General features: G+C 33.9%; 2 protein-coding genes across 3 annotated transcripts in view; one reads left to right on the forward strand and one right to left on the reverse strand.

Moving 5' to 3' along the window:
* LOC126830930 (E3 ubiquitin-protein ligase HERC2) overlaps positions 1-1,975 on the reverse strand; it is a 91,526-nt gene extending 89,551 nt beyond the window's left edge. Inside the window, exon 1 of the mRNA XM_050561444.2 lies at positions 1,892-1,975. The gene's annotated coding sequence lies outside the window, so the exon portion shown is untranslated. The remainder of the gene's footprint in view (positions 1-1,891) is intronic.
* A 28-nt stretch (positions 1,976-2,003) lies between these two features.
* LOC126830931 (SH3 domain-containing protein 19) lies at positions 2,004-19,512 on the forward strand. Of its 2 annotated transcripts, XM_050561446.2 has the most exons (14): positions 2,004-2,277; positions 5,708-5,866; positions 6,897-6,993; positions 7,326-7,429; positions 8,909-10,453; positions 10,689-10,779; positions 11,254-11,315; positions 11,756-11,880; positions 12,173-12,295; positions 13,182-13,568; positions 14,110-14,283; positions 14,834-15,026; positions 15,613-15,692; positions 16,336-19,512. In XM_050561446.2, exons 1-14 carry the CDS (start codon positions 2,184-2,186, stop codon positions 16,450-16,452), a joined length of 3,351 nt encoding a protein of 1,116 aa, XP_050417403.1. In that variant the 5' UTR covers positions 2,004-2,183; the 3' UTR covers positions 16,453-19,512. The 2 variants fall into 2 exon arrangements, with proteins under 2 accessions (XP_050417403.1, XP_055958977.1); XM_056103002.1 differs by lacking the exon at positions 15,613-15,692.
* The last annotated feature ends 648 nt before the right edge of the window (positions 19,513-20,160 follow it).

Raw genomic sequence — 20,160 nt, forward strand, 5'->3', positions numbered from 1 at the left:
TTCTTTAGGCCTGAAATGTTATATAAACTATTAATTAGACATTAATTAACTTATCCAGACCATAATCAACTCTCGATGTCAACGCTAGTCTGCGATAATTGTTGGATTATGATCCGATTTGCTGCATAACTTTCCTTCTTGATTTAACGATTAAATGGATAATCGAGACTATGATTTTTGTTGTACCGACTTTAGTAATGATGACCGAGGCTATGCGGAACTTTCGATCGCTTTGACTGAAATTTTCAGCAAATTGCCTTTACATTATCTAGTTTTTAACTATTATAGTGAGAACTGCCAACTCGTTATCTAATCTCCCATAATGTATCTTTAACAAAAAGAAATGTGAAAATTTATCCCTTTGAAAATTGTTACAATTGGTCTCTACCATACTAAATATCTCAAAAGAACTTGATTGGCAACTTCAGATCTTTTGGATACTGTAGATTCCAAATGGACAGTTACCTCCCTAGAACTGACCCCGAGTTCACAAAGCATTCTCAGACTTAAGTTAAAAATTTACTCAAAATTTTTCACTTTATTTTAACTCAAATATAGCCCTTTATAAAACTTTTATTGTTTTAACATATCAAATATATCAATAAGAAACTTTATGCAAAGCGTTGTGTTTCTCGATCAAAGATATTTCTTATAATATAAAGAGTGATTGGAAGTTGAGTAAATTCTTAACTTAAGTCCGGAGAATGCTTTGTAAACTCGGGGGCAGGTTATTGTGGATGTCTACATACATTTACATTCACTATCAGTACTACACAGATTCAGTTTTCTGTCCTACTTGTAACCTTTTAAAATTGTGTGCGATCAAATGGACAATCAAATTATATGTCATTATTGTATACATAAAATTAAATAAAATATATTATAAGTCACAGCTCAGAGGTACATGTATCTATATAGTGCCATTGAAATATGGAGTGTAAGTGTTGAGTACAGATTTCATATGTGGAGTTAAATCTGCTCAGGTTAAGTATTTAATGGAATATTGATTACCGCGATGATAATCCGCCTAGCCTGCTCGGTTTTCACCATGGATCACTGCGTTATTTTTATTTGTACAAGCAAGGCGATCCTGAAAGAAAAGTATGATCGCACAGTTGATACTCACATTTACAACACATGGCTAGGCATTGGAATGGCAGTGGTAACTAGACATTTGGGCATATTAAACTTGTTCATCCCTACTCCTAGCTTTTATGAGTATTTCAAACGATTTCCTGATTCTATTTACATGACGAAATCTGCAGGTGGCCTTAATATTCAGATCTAACCATATATACATGTAACCATATTTACATGTAAATAGCAAAGATTATGAGATACCGCAGACTCAAATTTAAATCTTATTCTTAGCACATATGTTAATTAATGAATTATGGAGTGATTTTGAAAATTTATTATACCGGTAGTACATGTACAAAGTCGACAGAGGACAGATCCTACATGGGACGTCTGACACACTACTTTCATCTATAAAAACATTGTGGAGTAATCTGTGCACCAGTTCGATATGTGTAGATTACAATCGGAGCGTGCTGATTACAATCGGAGCGCACAGATTACAATCAGCACACATATATGTAGGGTCCAATCTGCGTGAACAGAGTGGACTCTACACAACACGGCAGCCCAGTTTGCAAACTGTTCAAGGGGTGAAGAATGCATCCAGCATAAGCAAGTGTCACCGTTGGCCAATGACAAACAACAAGTGCAAGTGGTTGCTGTTTGTTTTTTTTTCTCTCTTCTTTCTTGAATGTTCAGATTTCGAAAGTAGATAATTTTGCTTTATCGGACACTTTGAGCAAAATATTTTGAAAAAATTAAGCAATGGGTTTCAAATATCATTCACCAGCAAAAATTGCACCATACAAACCTTTAAGACTTTCGCGAGGGCACATTGAACTTATTCCATTACTTCGAAATTATTTTCTTGACAGACATGCGCCATTAAAAATGGGTATTTCGGTATTTCCGGGAAAAGAAGAGCAGCGATAAAGGGGAACAACTCCACTGTACTCCCAAAATGACGAGATAAGACAGTGGCTAATATTTGTTTATTCTTTTTTAGAGTTTTATTTGGTAATATTTTCATATATGAACATATTTCTTAATCGTTGCATGGTATGTAATTTTGTCATTCCTCAATTTGAAAAAGTCAACTAGATATGGCGGAGGCCAGTTCTGGAATTGGAGAAAGAGGAGGGGCACCACTTCCTCCAAAGAGACCAACAATTATTCGAGCAGCACCCACCAGACAGAGTAAGTTTATAAGACTAATAAGAGATGAAAATGACAAATATTAAAATTAAAGAAATACACTTTCATTAACTAACTTAGTAAGTAAAAGAATTCCTGTTATTCAAATGATGGAAAGACAATAATTACTTACACCTGGCTGGTAAAGACCACGTAAGATCAAAAATCTAAATTGCATGTATGTATAGCCCATGGTCACTATATCAACTTTACGGCAAGTTCACACCAATCTGATTAAAATTAAGTCCGCTGTTAACGTTTAAGTATCCGACACGCCAAAACGCTTTTCGATTTTTCACAGGCACTACACATAGGATATACATTATCTATACAATATCTAGGGTGACCCATGCACCTACAGAAATACAGTCAACCGCTGATAGTTCGAGACTACCACTGAAGCGTGCACATTCGCCGTGTCGAGTCCAACTTTCTGACAGTATGATACTATAAATAGCCATGGCACGTGCAATTCTCTACAAATCTATCAACTATTACAGCCGTAAAAAATTTATTGTTGACGATTTTGAATAGCAGTAAAATTAAGCTTCTTGGTTATTACAGCAGATTTAGAAATTACGTTCGTTTCATTTTTTAAATTGCTTTATCATTAACTGTACCGTTAAGAGCGGCATCTTTTGGTTTAGTACAAATAATATCTCTGAAGCACTCGGGTTAGACAGGAACATGATACTAGCAGTAGTTTCATTTTACTTTTACAAGCTTCTTAAAACAATTGTTTAGCTAGCTAACGTGCTCATTTCTAAATTCAATTTCTTGTTCTAGCTTTCTGTTATGTTTCGTAAATAAGTAGTCTTGATTATCCCGACCTGTCAATCAGCCCTAGAATGGTCGATAGACTGGTTAGGCGAGACTAATTTCAAAACAAGGGCACGTAACCTATCTTTAACTCAAGAGTGTCTGGATGTTATGGACGACACATGGAACCAGTTTTCAGTCTATTATTTATAGATGATTAATGGTCATAGCTTATTAAGTACAACATGATCGTTTATTTAGTGACTATAATTGTGTGAAACTGATTTGAGGCTTGGCATATATATAAATATTGTGGCGAAATTGTCGAGATATATGGAGATATTTATTTATGGTGGGTCACCCTACAATATCTCACTGTCTGTACAATATTGCACTATCAATACACACGGCAACTGGACAAGCGTCTATTGACAGTCCAATTACCACGTGACTGGCCTGATCATAATCACCGAATTATCGTCTTTCATTGGTATAGATTAGACATTTGTGATTGGAATATTTTAGAGTGAATTTAAAATGCCGTATCATGCCGTAGATCATTTTAAGCTGCCTTTGTTTAAATAGGCCACGTGTCAAATGAAGATGACTCAAGAAATTAGCGCATTTACCGGTAATTTGGATAACCCCGTAATACTTGATATCCCAAACTTAAGTACAGAAATACAAATGGTGCCAGTCATTTGTCGATATATTCATTATTAGCTATATATAATAATAAAAACCATTTCTATACATAAAGAACAACTACAGTGAATATGGAATTTTCCGATGACTATGCATAACATGTACAATATATCGCACTCATTTCTCTGCCAATCAACGCTTGGTATCTTATTACCATGTACCGTTCCATGTACTACGGGTGTAGTAAATGAAGTTAAACTTCGCCGCGAAAATTGCATGGGATCATTCGTGGAGTTCCTCGTGCCGTTTGGTGAGTGATTAAACTGTCAATGCAATTGTAAAATAATTTTATTATAAAGAAGATAAACGATGTTAGACATTATAACCTAATGGTATCAAAAACGTTTATCCATCCATCAATTAAATGTTGTTTAAACGCCAATCAACAAATAATACGAGGCTACTTGATTACAAAAACACCGGTGAGCAATAATTATTGGATATATAGTAATTTTAAACAACTTATTAGTAAAACTTAATTATTTTATACAATAAATTTGTGTGTGTGTGTATGATTCTACCATTATTTCGTTCGTGAGGTATTACGCACACGTTCCACTTAGTGACGTCTTTGATCTGGCCGGCGTAAAAAAATATAATTACCTAATCAACATTCTTAATCCCACTAACACTCACTGCTAACACCAACGTGTAAATTAATTTATGGCCCATGCCTGTATAACTCGTTGTTGTTAGTTAGTTGTAATTTACGTCCGCTTCCACCGAGGTGATATCGCAGACATCGTATAACTTTTATAGTCGGATTGATTAATTAATGACAGATATTAACGACACTACACTTTATGTGGAAAAGCGAAGTGCTCGCAGTAAAAACCACATAGCTGGACCCGTATATTATTTACATATTAAAAGTGTTCGTCTAATAAGTTCCATATTGTAAAAAATTAATTAAGAGTTCAAGACTTCAAAGTTTAAAAGTTGTAGGCACTCTAAATTGGATCTTAAATGAAAATGAATTACAAAACAAATTATTTCGTAGTCAATTGTTTTATTTAATTAGGGGGATTAAGGAATCCTTCAGGCGTTAAAGAATACACACGCCGGCTGTATATAGGTAATTAAGGAATAAACATTCCGAATATGCATTTGGTCACTGTGACGTCACTGGCGTCTGAGGGGATTAAGAGTGTTTTCGATAATTGCCAAAGTCGTTTTCACGGAAGGTCAATTTTTACGACTTTGAGTGAGGATAGCTGAATTAATTTCAACCAGATTGGCGTGAACTTGGCGTAAAGTGGATATAGTAATTACTGGCTACACCCATGAAAAAGTTTTTCCACCCATCTTATGTGCACTTTAAGGTTTCGTTCACACTTAACGTTGTCAGAATATCAAAGAGTAACATTTAACTTGTTGGATTAGCTGGTACATTGTGTACACACACAGAAACCAAGTGAAGAAAGTTTTGGTGGATTAGGATTATCATGATGTACTGAATAGTAAATTTTTCTCTATGGCCAGACTGGATTTGTCGGATAGTTTCAATTATCTACTTACCATAAATTAGTTTCCTATAGGCTTCATGTCGTACTTGCCATCATAGTTCTGCTTTTAAATAAATGTTATTGCTAAAGCTATAGGATTAGCCAACCAGTAGGCCTAGGCTATGGCCAGACTGGATTTGTCGCAAAGTTTTAGTTCTATCTACTTAGTATAAACTAGTTTCCTATAGGGTTCATATCACACTTGCCATCATAGTTCTGCTTTTAAAGAAATGTTATTGCTAAAGCTATAAGATTAGCCTACAAGGAGGCCCTATCCCTTGCGAGAGAGAGTGCAGAAAGGCATGGCTAAAATCGTTTTGTTAATGTACTTTTAAAAACAATACTGTACCATAGGTGTAAAAAACCCAAAACAACATGCTGTTAAAACCCCATCTTTTATGATGATTAGGCCTACATGTAGGTTAGATTCGAATCAAACATCATGTAAATATTGATAATTTCAGACAATGGAGAAAGTGAACAAAGAGCAGTACCACCCAGGCCAGTACCACCTGTTCCAGGTAACCGTCCTGCGATTCCACCATTACCTGCTTCCGGTCTATATGGCAGTAATAATAATCTGGAGCATCATCATAAACATGTTCATAAACTAGATGATGGAGGTATGGATATCTCTTCATTCTGTCATTATTTTTAACATGTACCTTTTTCAATGCATTGCATACATAAAATGGTTTTAATGTCCCACTTTTCTGCACCTGCAATGCTAATGAAGACGGGCATAAGCTATACAATGTGCTGCGAGGGAAATGTTGCCTGTTTCATATGTGCACACCACCATGTACACATACATCTACGCAGGACATCAATTTTCTTAAAATCTGAAGAACTGCATCATTTACAGCGGGGAACCACACAGAAGACTTCCACTGCAACACTGGGATCGAACCCAGGACCTACATATTAGCGAGCCAGCTCCCTACTCACTGAGCCACCATGGCTCCCGTTAATTGGCCACTAACAAAAAGCAACCCTCTGTTTGTTTGGGTTTTTTTAAATTGTAAAAAGTGACCCCAAAAATTTTTGTATGTGTAAAATTGAACCCTGTTAGTACATTACTCCCAAATTCCTCAGCTGTTACAGTTTTTGAATGAAAATATTTTCATTTGTAAAGAAATTTTAAAAAATCAGTTTAAGTTCATTTTATTATGTATGGTTAGAAGTTTCTCCTAATTTTGAGATTTTTATGAAGCAGTTATTATTTTGAATAAAGTATGATGCACAATAAATTTCACTGAATACATGTAGATTTATGTTGTGTTTGTGAATGTTGAAAGGAGCTGAATCTCCTTTGAAATTTGTCAAAATAAATTATTTAATTGGGTTGATCTAATGTGTTATTTGCATTAGGTATGTTACAAGTGCTGTATGATTAAACTTTTGGCTGCAGATGTCTAGTTTTAGTTTCATTTTTGGCTCACATTTTGTTTTCAACCAGGAACACACATTCGGTTATGCCTCAACATGAACTTTTTAAAGTTTCAACAAAAACAGATTATTATTCTGCAAATTAAATCAACACAGTCCAGTTAAATAGACAATTTAATTTTGATACAGATCAAATGCATCAGCCATTTTAAATAGATTTGATTGCGTTAACCTGTAATAACTGTTGTGTATATTTACATGTAGGTCCTCCACATTTACCAGTCAAACCCTCAGCACACCCAAACTTATTACCACCACCACCACCTAAACCTGACCATTCTAATAAAGGTGCCATCAGAAAGTAAGTTACTTAGTATAATAAGTATCTATTGTAATCATAAATTCCATCATTGCACAAACTTAACAAATAACAGGGAAGGTGTTAGTTAAGATGTCCCCCATAAATGTCTATCCATGTATATTTGTTGTATATGGTTGTTAATATTACGTATAGATTGTTTTATAAACGTTATATAATTTATTAGTCATTTCAGTAGTTTTATAGGCTTTGTTGAAGAAAAGATCATCATCGCATGAAACTATCTGTAGTGTGACTTAATATATATTTGAATAATAGTGCTATAAAATTATTCCAAAGTGTATTAAAAATTGTCTTTGTATGATTTTTTTCAGACGTCCTGAGATTACTGTTGTCGGGGCACGGCCAATGAGTGAAGTAGGATTTAGATCAGAGAATAATGCAAAGCCCTCAAATTCCAATGAAGCTATTGAAGCAGGTACTGATCTAACTATATTTCTCCTTGAATTGTGATAGGTTTTGACCATGATCTTATTCTTGATCCTTTACAGATCTGCTGTGGTCCTCCAAATAAGTGTGTGTGGGGTGAGGGGGGTGTGGGTTCCAATTCGTTAAGAAGATCTCTGGGATTTGTTAAGCCTAGTTCCAACTTGTTTTGATTAACAAATTGTTTGCTTAGTAATTTGGATGGGACAAAAAAAAAAACAAGGTCCACCTGTGTACACACTGCATGTAACAGAACCCTTGCAGAATTGTATGTGTGTGGACTAGATGTTAAAACTGCATTCCTATTCTATCTAATCAAAATTACTGAAAAAAGATAATAACATTTACTTTATATTATTTCTGTGTAACATTGAGAATTTTTTGGCAACACATTTTTTGTTTATGGGGGTTGTGTGGTTAGAACACTGGACCCACAACCAGCATATCCTGAGTTCGACTTTGAATCATGGGGCTTTTTTTAATCTCTGGTTCCCACTTGTTAGGGATGACATGTGCATGTCCAATCAAAAAAGTTGTCTTGTTAGGATGATGTGAAAAAAATGTGGTCCCTTGCACAAATTGGTAGTGGATGTAAAAGATCCCTTGACAATTGGATATCGAAAAAAAGGGCATGGACACACTGGTGTACAAGCCAAATTATCCTATACACATTGCACAGATAACCATAAAAACAAAAAATTGCCATATATTAGACTCAAAATGACTAAAGTATTGTGGTGACAAGAGTTGAACTCCATGCCTTTTCATTATATGTTTATTGTCTACATTATTGTTGCCTACATTTTTTGAAAGGATGTGAAAATGATAGACACATAAACTAAGAAGAGGAAATGAAATGTTATTATAAAAATGGTTGACTTCATTAAAACTGGATGATATGCAAAATAACCCGAGGCAGTGTGTCAGATAATGTTAATGGTCTTTATATATGTGTATCTGTCTTAGCCAACAATGTTACATAAATTATCTTCAGACTTGTGAATTTTTGTTGAATGGACAAATATCAGACATGATTTATGTACGTGAAATGTACATGACTGACAACATGATATGAATAAAAATATTGAAAGACAGGCAGTGGACACCAGTGGCATTGTGCTTAAAAAAGCAGGACTTTGTGCTTGACATTTTCAGTGATAAGTTGCTTATTTCCAAGCTGTATCTTATTCAGACTTTTTTAAAATGTTTACCGATAAATAAATTAAATCTGCGTGAAAGGTTAAAGATGCAGTATGCAAGAGCTAAAACTGCCTACTGCAGGTCTTTTTTCTGGCTACAAATGTTATATAAATTATTCTTTAAAATTTGTTCACATGGCAAGTCCATAATCAACTCTCTAGACCAAATGATTATTGCAGACTTCTTTAATTGATTCATTTAATTAAAATTTTGTCAATCTAAATGTGTTTTAAAGATAAGTTACCTGTAATTTGTGATAATCTTGTTACAGATCCTCCTCCACTTCCGAAACGAGACGCGTCCTTGCAAAATGAGTCTAGACCGCCACAAATACCAAACAAGCCTCTTCCTCCAGCTCCTTCATCAAAACACAAGATTCCCTCAAGACCTTCCCAGCCACCTAAGAAAATTGCTACACCCAAACCAGCTAAACAGCCTGAAGTTGATCTTCTCATAGATTTTTCAGATGAAATACATGTACAGTCACAACCTCTAATCCCTCTCCCATCAAGCAACAATTCCCAGGCAATGCCAGAACCTGCTTCTATGCCTCCCCCCTTAACAATGCCCCCTCCATTAACTACGCCTCCTGCCTTATCCATGCCCCCACATGAATCTGTGCCCCAATCCTCGTCTATGCCTTCATTAGTGCCTTCGCAAGCATCCTTGCCGGTTCCAAAACCACGTCCAATACCAGCAGCTAGATCCAGATCACCAGCCCCAATAGCAAGATCCAGGTCTCCAACACCAGTAGCAACTTCTTCAGAATCGGCTCCCCCATCTGTACCTCCCAAGAATTTACCCCCTTTCCCTCAAAAACCTGATGTGCCTATGATCAAACCCCGAACAACACCAGACAAAGAAAATGCAGAAGAAATCTCCACAAGAGAGACATCACCAAGCAAAGAGGCCCCGAAATATAGGAGACCAACTATTATTCGAGTGAAAAAGAAGGAAGAACCTGTTCCTAAACAATCACCTTCAGAAGATGCTGTAAAGATGGGTCTTCCGCCAAGTAGACCTAAACCACCAACCCCAGCTGCTAATCGAAAAATACCTCCCATTTCTAAAAGTACTGAAGATCTTGTAGAACCAGAGGTTGAGTATGCTGTAGTTAATAAAACAAACAGACCCACTGTCAATAAAACTCCTCAAACAGAGGAAATCAATAAAGTTCCACCTCCTTTACCTCCTAAAGCAGCCAATCCAACACCAGCACCAAAACCAACAGTTTTACCTAAGCCAAGAACTTCTCTTAAAAGTACAGGAAGTGAAAAATCTCCTGAGGAATCCTTTGTAAATGAAGTGTCAAAACCTGAAGAGACAAACAGTAATGTGACAAGTAGTGTACCACAAAGGAAACCAACCATTATAAGGGCACCTCCCAAACCAATGAGGTTGCATGAAGTGGAAGGGCAGGCAAAGCAAAAATTAGAAATGCTGGATGATGCAAAATTAAACGAAGAAAAACATCAGAAAATAAATACCGATGAAACTTTGGATGATACAAAAGTCAATAACAGAAATAGTTCTGCTCCTCCAAGGCCAGCTGCTAGAAGACCATTCTCTGCTATTGGGGCACCTGTAACTCGTAATGAGGAATCAGAAACCAAAATGTCAGATGTACCTAAAACCCCACCAGCAAGACCAGCAATGAAATGTATACCTAAATCAAAATCAGTAGAGAAAAATGAAGAAATGGATATGGGCAGCCAAAGGTCACTAGATGAAAACAAGATTATCTCTTCAGAAGAAAGAGGCCCACCACGTCCTAAACCACCTTCACCTAAAACCATACCATCTAGGGTAAAGACAGGTATAAACAATTATAGTCTTTTAAATATTTTACTTTTTTGTAGTATTATCAAGATATAAGAATATTAATGTATTATGGCCAGTGCATTGATAGGGCATATTTCTTATGGAGCATATAATGTGTGTGATTTTTACTGGTTTCGGTTTCTTAGCTCCATTTCCCTGTTAATTGTCTTGAGCTCTATATGGCTTGTTTATTTTTAACCATATTTCAATTTAATTTTTTTATATTTCAGATGAAGATGTGATTAAAAGGCCAAATAGACCACCTGGAATGCGTTCTCGACCAATGTCTGCTGCACCTAATGTTACCATAGGAAAAGACAGGTAAGTTATATTCTGTTCACATTAATTAAAGAAGATAATCCATCTGCTACTATGTTCTGACAAAAGATAATGATGACAGCAACCCGGCTCAACTTTTAAGGAAATTTTTTGGTCTCGTGTACGAGCAGATCTTTCAATATGGCATCCCTGGCTTGAATAGATTGATTTTCTTAGTAAGTCTGTCAGATTTGTGTAGAAATTAACTGTCATTCATGTTTCTATTCATCCCAATGGATAATTCTGCTTGTTCTGGTTCCGCCAGTGATATCATGAATGCAATCTTTAAAAATAGTATAGCCCTTGTACATAAGATCTCCAGAAAGTTTTTAAATAGTTGATTCTAGTAGCAACCATTGTTTTCAATCAATTGTTAGAATATAGAAAGGGTGGACCAATTCCTTTAAATTAATTTTTATATGTCACTGGTTTACATATTCCAAAATTTGTGTCTTATTTTGTTTTCCTGTATTTCAGAGAAAAACCGTCTCGTCCACAGCCACTTAGACCAAGCCATCCTAAACAAGAAAAGCCTTCAGGTACATGTATTATTATCAATTACAAAACAAAAAAGAAAACTTGGTACATGTATTTAAATATAATGCAAAATAAATTAAGTGTGGTTTATTGGTCGAGAGCGAGACATTAAGTAAAATATTGATACTGAACATGAGCGTTGGCCGAGTGTTGTTTCAATATATTAAACAATGTCTTGCTTGAGACCATTAAACAACTTAAAATACAGACACTGTATGTGCACATGCATTTCAAAGAAATGGTCACACGAGTCCAATATTGCATCTAGTTTAAATTATAGTATGCCAACATCAGTAAATGATATCACATCAGTATTTTAAATAGTTTTAAAAAATTTACTATTTGAAATAATGTATTCCTTCATTAAGAATCATACTTTCAAAATGGAATTTGTTCATTAACCCATCAGTTTTGCTGATTGTCAGTATGTTTTGTCTTTCAGTGCCACCAAGTTTACCACCACGACCTGGACCAAGTCATATTCTATATCATTATATATTAACATATCCACATGGTATTGCTGAACACAATTACTCAGCTTCCAAAGATGATGAACTATCATTTAAGGTACGATTCGAGCCCTCCTTATTTGTAGCAGAAAATGGTTTAAGAAGCAACACTATTCTGTTACTCTCCATAAAAATTTGACAGTTTGAAAGAAAAAAAAAGATTGTAAAACTGTTTTTTGTGTCAACGTTTATGTAAATGTTTAAAAATTTATTGATAATTAAAAATAATAGTTTCATTGCAGTCTGAAAAAATGTTTAAACTATGGTGAATTGTTGAATGATTTATTTCAGTTTTGATCTTTTTAATCCTCATTGTAACATTCATTATATCTTCTTGTTTATTTTATTAGGAAGGGGATACCATTATTTTGGTGGAACGAATAGATTCTCAGTGGTTAAAAGGGAAAATAGGAAATAAAGAAGGTGTTTTTCCAGAAAACTACATAAATATTATTCATCCCCTTCATTCTGAGGTAAAATGTTTAAAGATATTTTTGCAATTAGAACTTGGCACTACTGCACAAAAAAACGTTGGTTAGATCCTATCTTGAGCTCAATGTTTTTTGGATAAAAATGAAATATCATTCATGTGTCAACCAACAATCTTAGATAAAACCAAGATGGTGGCATAAAATTAATAGAAAGTTATGGGAACTTTAGATGGCTATAACTTCTGTTAGGTTTGATGTATTTGAATCATTTTTGGACTAATGTGCTGTTTGGTAATACTGCTGGTTTACTGTGTAAGTCTCAAGTATCATGCCATTATTTTGATTCTTAAATCTGGTAAGCATCTCAGATCAGACTATATTAAAGGGACTATCCCGATTTGAACAGAGTCTCAAAAATAAAAGTCTGAGTACCAATAAAATTTAAGCGCGAAAATATAGAGGAATGGTGTATTTACCCTGACTCAAAATTTCAGCTCAAAATATTAAGTCGTTTGCACGTGAATGTCAAAACTGCTTATCCGGACACGTAACCCTTTTAAGATTTCGGGTCAATTTTTTCCTTGGGTGACCTGATAATCGATTCCTGTTCCTTTAGAGGTTTAAACAGTGAATGACCCATGTGCTGTACTTGATAACGGAAGGTAAATTTCACCTACACATTATATTTAAAAAATAAAAGTCTGATTTTATCCAGGCACCGCATAATACAGCTTGGGACACCGGTCTCCATTTTCAGATGACGACTGACGGGTTTAAGTTGTTTGAAAACGTATCACATATATTGAGTTAGTTCCTCGGCCCTAAGGTAGAGGACTTTAAGTGATTTTAATACAAAATTAAGCAGTTTTATTCTCCAAAATATTACCTGGATTGGCCCTTTAATGTGAATGTATGATATATTTTATAGCTCCCACAACCAGGTAGTTCCCCAGACTCTGCTACTGGTGTCGATTGGACGAAAGTGGATTGGGGAGAAGATGAACCAGACGCAGACATTACAAAGATTAAACCTGACACAGGAAGTGGTCCAAGATGTCGTGCTAGGTTTGATTATGAAGGTGAAGGTCATGGAGATCTGGATTTTGAGGAAGGGGACATAATCCAGCTTAGAAAACATGTGGGTAGTGATTGGTTAGAAGGAGAATTAAATAATAAAGTTGGTATTTTCCCATTAAGTTTTGTGGAGATTATAGAAGATATAGCAGAAGATAAAACAGCTGATGAATTAGATGGATCACATTTAGTTAAAGCAGTTTTTGATTTTGAAGGTTTAGTTGGAGAACTTTCATTTCAGGTAATGATCAAAAAGCAAATTAGATTTACTTTTAAAAAATTTTGAACGTGCTTATATATATTTTATTTATTTATTATTTATATCTTATTATGATCAGTCAATATGACTTTTAATGGAATTTGGTAATCGTAAAGGTTACAGTGAAGAATCGATCTATCTCACAAGGCTTATGAAAAGAAAAGTATATCTGACTGTTCATCAAAAAACAAATTCCTATATACAAATTTGGAATGTACTTATTAATTGTATTGGTAATAACCAAAGTATTGTGCTTACAAGGTCATTTAATGCCATATATTACACTGTATAAGACACACTCTTTCTACAGGTATTTTTGGTCCGAGAATGTGTGCTCACATCATTAGACAAATTTTATTCCTATTCACTGGACAATTTGGTATCAATAAAGATGATCTTACTTTTACAATTGTAAAAGTCCAATTTCAATTAGTATTTTAGAATGGATTTTAAATTGAGAACTTTTATGAGATAAATTCATAATCTTATTGCTTGTGTAATGTATGAATAAATTATTTTACAGGCAGGGGAGAGTATCCATGTTATTGGTGAAGTTAACAGTGAATGGTTATATGGTGAAACTGGAGGAAGGCAGGGAAAGTTTCCAGCAACTTTTGTTGATCATAAACCAAGTCATTTACCTACATATCAACCTGATAATATATCAACATCTTCATCAACACCATCATTAACAAAGGTAAGTTTAATTATTTTATCTTAATGACTTATCTTTGGCACGAAAAGTTTGGACGTAAACACTGCTGAAGCCAAATTTTAGAATCCAGTTTAGAGGCAGATTAGAAAGAACTACTTCATAGTTAATTTCTGTATGTCAAATAAGTGACAAGGAGTAGGGTCACCTGTCCAACCTCATGGATTTTCTCTAAATCCTCCGGTTCCCTCCCACTGCTAAAGACCCCTATGCACAATTATTGAAATAAAATTGCACCGTATGTTAGTCCCGAAATGTCATAGTTTGTCTCTCTCTCTCTCTCTCCAATTATATTTGATTTGGGTAAAATATTAAAATTGTTGATTAAATAAATTGAATGTGATGGTATAGTGTGTATCAATGAGATTGTATTCAGCAATCGACAGTTGATTTTGACTTATTCTTTTGAAGCAAACATTTCGAAGTCTATAGATCTAGCCTATTCAACAATCAAAGGATATAGCAAAAGTAAAATATTCCAAATGGATTTTTTTTTTAATCCAGCCTCTATGTTATGAATATGATTTTATTTCAGTCTCGAGCAGTATTATTTACATGTAAAGCGATGTATGACTATAACAGTCCACAAGAAGAGGATCTTAACTTTCATGTCGGAGATCAAATACAGGTTATTGAAGATAAGGGTGACTGGCTTAAAGGAATGTTGGATAATAAACAGGGTGTTTTTCCTAAATCTTTTGTTCAAATTGAGAATCACGAAGGCAGCGGTAAGTAAGAATTAATGGGGTAATCTTCTAAGCATGACTTAAAAATATCTGATTTTTACAGATGCTATGGTTATATCTTCTCTAGGAATATATATGAATGATATTGTACTGTCTCTTCTATATTCATTGATTTCTTCCTGTCTGTGTTTTGGTATGAAGTTACTCTGTATATTTTACGTATATTTACATTTACAGCAAATCCAAAATTAAAGTGATTATAACTATATGTGGCAAACAAACTTAAACGTAAAATTAATGCACTATAAAAAATATACACAGATATATCTTGGCGCTTGCCCTAATCAAACGTCCAAAACTTTCAATATTAAGAGAATTGCAATCAAGTGATGCAGAATTGAGTTCTAATCAGGTGTGATTAAACAAAACGAACATGTTTTATCGAACGTGATGATTGGGAGAGATATTTTCGCATTCAGTTTTTGTATGCTTTGTTGCATGATACTCTCAATTCTCGTATATACTCAATGGTCTTTGTTCATGTGGTTGGGACGATTCAATTCCAGAACTTTCATTAGAGTAGTGTCCCCTTCATTCAGTTGCAGGATTGGTATTTATTCTCTTGCAGGTAATAATGTAGTTTCCAAGGGTCAAGCTAAAGCGTTATATGATTTTGATGGAGAAGGTGAAAATGAATTAACATTTAAAGTAAGTTTCATACCAATGGTTTTAAAGCCATAGTTATTGTTATCCTTCGCTGTTAAGTGTGGGGATGGGGGAGGATGTGATATTGAAATGGACTCCATCTGTTTGATTTCCCAAACTAGGGATAGTAAGTAATGAATACAGGTGGTGAATTACTCCTTAACACTCTGATCCTAGAAAGTAATTTGACTTTTATATATATAGTTGCAGGATATTGATGACTGAGTCTTCTTCTTATCACTGTTCTAACTAACCTTCTCTTAACTGTATATGAGCCTTCCAAGCATGACCTCTTACTTCTTGGAACAAGTCTATCTCCACCATTTGTCTTGGTGATTTGATAAATGGTCTTCTACCTTACCAGAATGAATTGTTTCATAATAAAAACCGCCCCCTAATGTCTATATTAAGGAGATATAATGCCAACCCAATTCAGACACAATATTTGTATTTCCAAACCGACTTGTTGCTGACATTTTTGTTATTTATTTTTACTGGAATAAGCCTGTAAAAAAAATGGGTGATATTCTCGGAAATTGAAGACATTTTACATATACTGATTTCCTTAAAAATTATGGAAATATTTTGTATAGTAAAAATTATTGAAAATTTGTGATAGACTACAATTTGTTTGACTTATTTCCAGAAAAATGATGTGATACTATTAGATGAGTTGGTATCTGGAACAACAGACTGGCAGTGGGGAAGTTTGTCTGGTAGAAGAGGAATGTTTCCCACTAATTTTGTGGAAGTTATATCCTAGAATTATTATATTATTATCTTTTCTCTATTTATTATAATCCAGTGTTTACCTATTCATTTAGGAAGAGTTCACACATACCTGTTTGTTGCTAATGTTTATTTTGAGTTCAAACTGTTGACTGCTGAGAGAACATAGATTGGTTACATTGACTTAATCTGTTTGTTGCTAATTTTTGTTTTGAGTTCAGACTGTTGACTGCTGAAGAGAACATAGATTGGTTACATTGACTTAATCTGTTTGTTGCTAATTTTTGTTTTGAGTTCAGACTGTTGACTGCTGAAGAGAACATGGGATTGGTTACATTGACTTAATCTGTGGACATGGAATTTTAAATTTTAAAACAAATTTAATAAAATCACTACTTCTATTTTTGGCTAATTTCAAAGAGATATTATTCAAAGTACGGGTATGCATCTTTAATACACTTCTGAATACTTCCACAAGAATCATTTTTATAAGGGAGACCACCTATTTCTATGATTCTTATGGTTTAATAGTCAACAGTCACATCTTCTTAATCATATTTATGTCTACAATACTGTTCTTATTAGCCATTAAATAAAATATGTATAATATATATAAAGCATATATTTTGCCTTAATTAGATCAATTTTGTAAATATGAAAGTATATAATGGTGCTATTAGAATGGAGAGTAGAATGGCATCAATAAAACCATATTAATTCACTGCTGCCTTTTGCAGCGTGTCATACACAGAATGTTCATTTCAGCTGTTGTGGATGGCCTAACAGTTGTTACTACTTGTTATTGTATATGTGGATATACTGACATTAATCAGAACTGGTGACTTGATTCATTTATACTTTTGTGGCTGAAATGTCATACATTCTATTTGATATACTTCAAGACCACTAAACTGATTTTTGTGGGATTGACCTGAGATTTGGTCTGTACTTAGTTAGTTGGAACTTTTGCTTTTATGTTACCAATACTTGAGCAGTACCATGTCTGCAATCATTTTGGTAGTGTAAATTGGGTTACATGTACAGTACTACAATCATAGCTGTAATCATTTTATTGTTTTGTATGAAAAAGTTTTCTGATTATGGAGCTTGAAATGTACAAACAGGTTTTTTTTTCTTCAAGTATTTTTCATTATAAGTTGTTATTTACATGTATGATATTGTATATACTGCTTTTATATCTACCATTATTTATAATATTTGTTATATATACACATACTGGAGCTGCACTAAAATGCGGATATCTAGTCCTTGAGTTCTCCTGAGTGAATGTCCTATTTTATTTATTGTACTCAAGGTTCATTTACTTCTCTATAAAACTGATGATACTGATTGCTTGCCATATACTGAAACCCTCCTACAGAGATGTCCAAATGTATGTTCTTGTAGCCTCACACAATAAGTAGACTTGTAACCACTCACTAAACTTTCTCCTTGTCTCTTCATGTATCTGTACAGTGACATTACTGTAATTAACCAAGTTAACGTCTAACTAACAACATATAGAACTACATTAAATATAACATAGCAATATATAAATTCTTATATATTGTCACGATCAAATTCATTAATTTCTGCAGTGACTGGTTAAAAAGCCTTGATATGTTAAGACTTGAGACAAGACGTAACAGATCTATATCTGGTACAAGAACTAGTATACATATGATACTTGCTTTATATTCAGAAACCTGTGCTATAATGACGTCTCATTGTATATCTTCTTACTAATATCTGCTGTTTATATCTGTATTATATATTCGTTATTAAATTATCTTTCGAAGAATATATTTATAATATAAATTTCTTATATACAGATTATTTATAGAAATGGTTTGGATAATGGTCTCATTTAGGTATTTATAATGATTTAATTGCTAGTCTCTCTGTGCTTCAAATAACATATAATTTATTATTAATATAAAAAATTTTAATGTAATTTTCTTAAAGATAGTGCCTGAATTGAGTTACCAAGTTATTACAGAGAGCAATAATATCAAGTGTACAGTGTTGTAAACAATATTCTGTGTTAATAGAAGAGATAAGAGTGGCTATTAAAACCTGGTTATCCCGAGTGTCAGTGACTATTTTCGTTTCGTATTGATTGTTCTAAATGTGGTCACCTTTTTCTTATAATAGTAACACTTGTAACTCGGGTTCGGATTGACGGATGGATCTCAAATTTGGAAGTAATTAAGTAAGATCAGAGATCTACACCTTTCAAACCACATGACGATGTTGTCGCTTTGACGTAAGCGTTTATGCTCATACATTATATAAGTTTATAAATGTTAGTATGTGTATTGTTACAAGTTGTATATAATATGGCAAAAGATATTATATGTGTAATTTAGAAGATAAAAGTGCTAATTGACGGTAGATTCTTAGAGTACACAATCCACAATGTCACTCATTAAATACATTTTGCTGATAATCACGTAAATATAAATAGTTCATGTTGCATTTAAAGACTACAGATACATGCTACATTTTATTTTAACTGAAGTTTGACTTTTGTACTGTTCAGATTCTATCAATTGTATATAAAACGATTTTAATATATTATTTTTTATATACATGTATATATTTCATAAATCTAAAAACTGCTTGTTTATTGTATGGGACTGGTTTCTCTTATGTCTTTAACTAAATATTAATCTTCCCAGGTATACAGAATCAGTTAGTTATGTATATTTCCCACAGTTGTTCAACTTCATAAGAGTTCAGTGGTTGGGCTCTTTCTATGAGATTGGGAGTAAAGGGAGATAAACAGACTTTACAAGTATCCTGGGTAATAACTGTGTAGCGCTTTAAGCATAACCGTTTGTGGTATAGATAAAGTGCATAGTATTTCAATAATACACAATGTTACGTCACTTTCTTTTGACAGAGATTGATTAATAAAAGCAACTGTGGTTAAACTATGACAAACATTTATCACTCTTCAGAATAAATGTATTTTTATATGCCTACTAATAATGTATGTTTCGTTGCTTGGCAACCTATCTTTCTACTTACTTATTAAATATTTATATATTATATATGTGTAAAATACATTATTAAAAATTATTATTTTGTATTAACTCTTGTTTTTATTCAGATTTTTGTTTGCTCCTCATTTTTTGATGAAATCAAGCGTGTAACGGTCGTGGGTCTCTGCCACACCATTTTGATCATAATAACTCTGCCTCTAATTGAGGTTGAATATTAAAACTTAGTGTACCCTAGAATTGACTATTAGCATTTTCTGCTCTGGCTATGTAGAGATAAGCAATTTGTTAATGCTTTGAAACACATAACTTTGATTCTAATTTAGAATAAGAGATAAGAAAAGTGATGAGCAATTTGAATACATTGGAATACTTTGATTCTAATTGAGTGAGAGTGGTGGAATATCGTGTATAATGTCATTATGTAGTGGTGACTCAATGACAACCAATACAGGGTTGACTTGTGTCAATTTCATTGATCCATGTGAATATTTTTTCAAAACAGTTCCTCTCCCTTTTATTGGAAGTTGTCAATCAATTACAGGATCCTACTCTCATGGAATTGAATTTGTAGAGATCATATAGCTGTAAAGATTGTTTCTGTTCAGTTTGCTGTTGAATTTTCCTTTTAACCAATATGTCAAACCTCATGTTTTTGGGGGGAGGGGGTCACAGTGGCTAAGATGTTGGCTTGCTAGCCTGGAGGTCGGGTGTTCGATCGCTGCATTGGCCGAGAA

Source organism: Patella vulgata, chromosome 8, assembly GCF_932274485.2.
Source record: "Patella vulgata chromosome 8, xgPatVulg1.2, whole genome shotgun sequence".
NCBI lineage: Eukaryota > Metazoa > Mollusca > Gastropoda > Patellidae > Patella > Patella vulgata.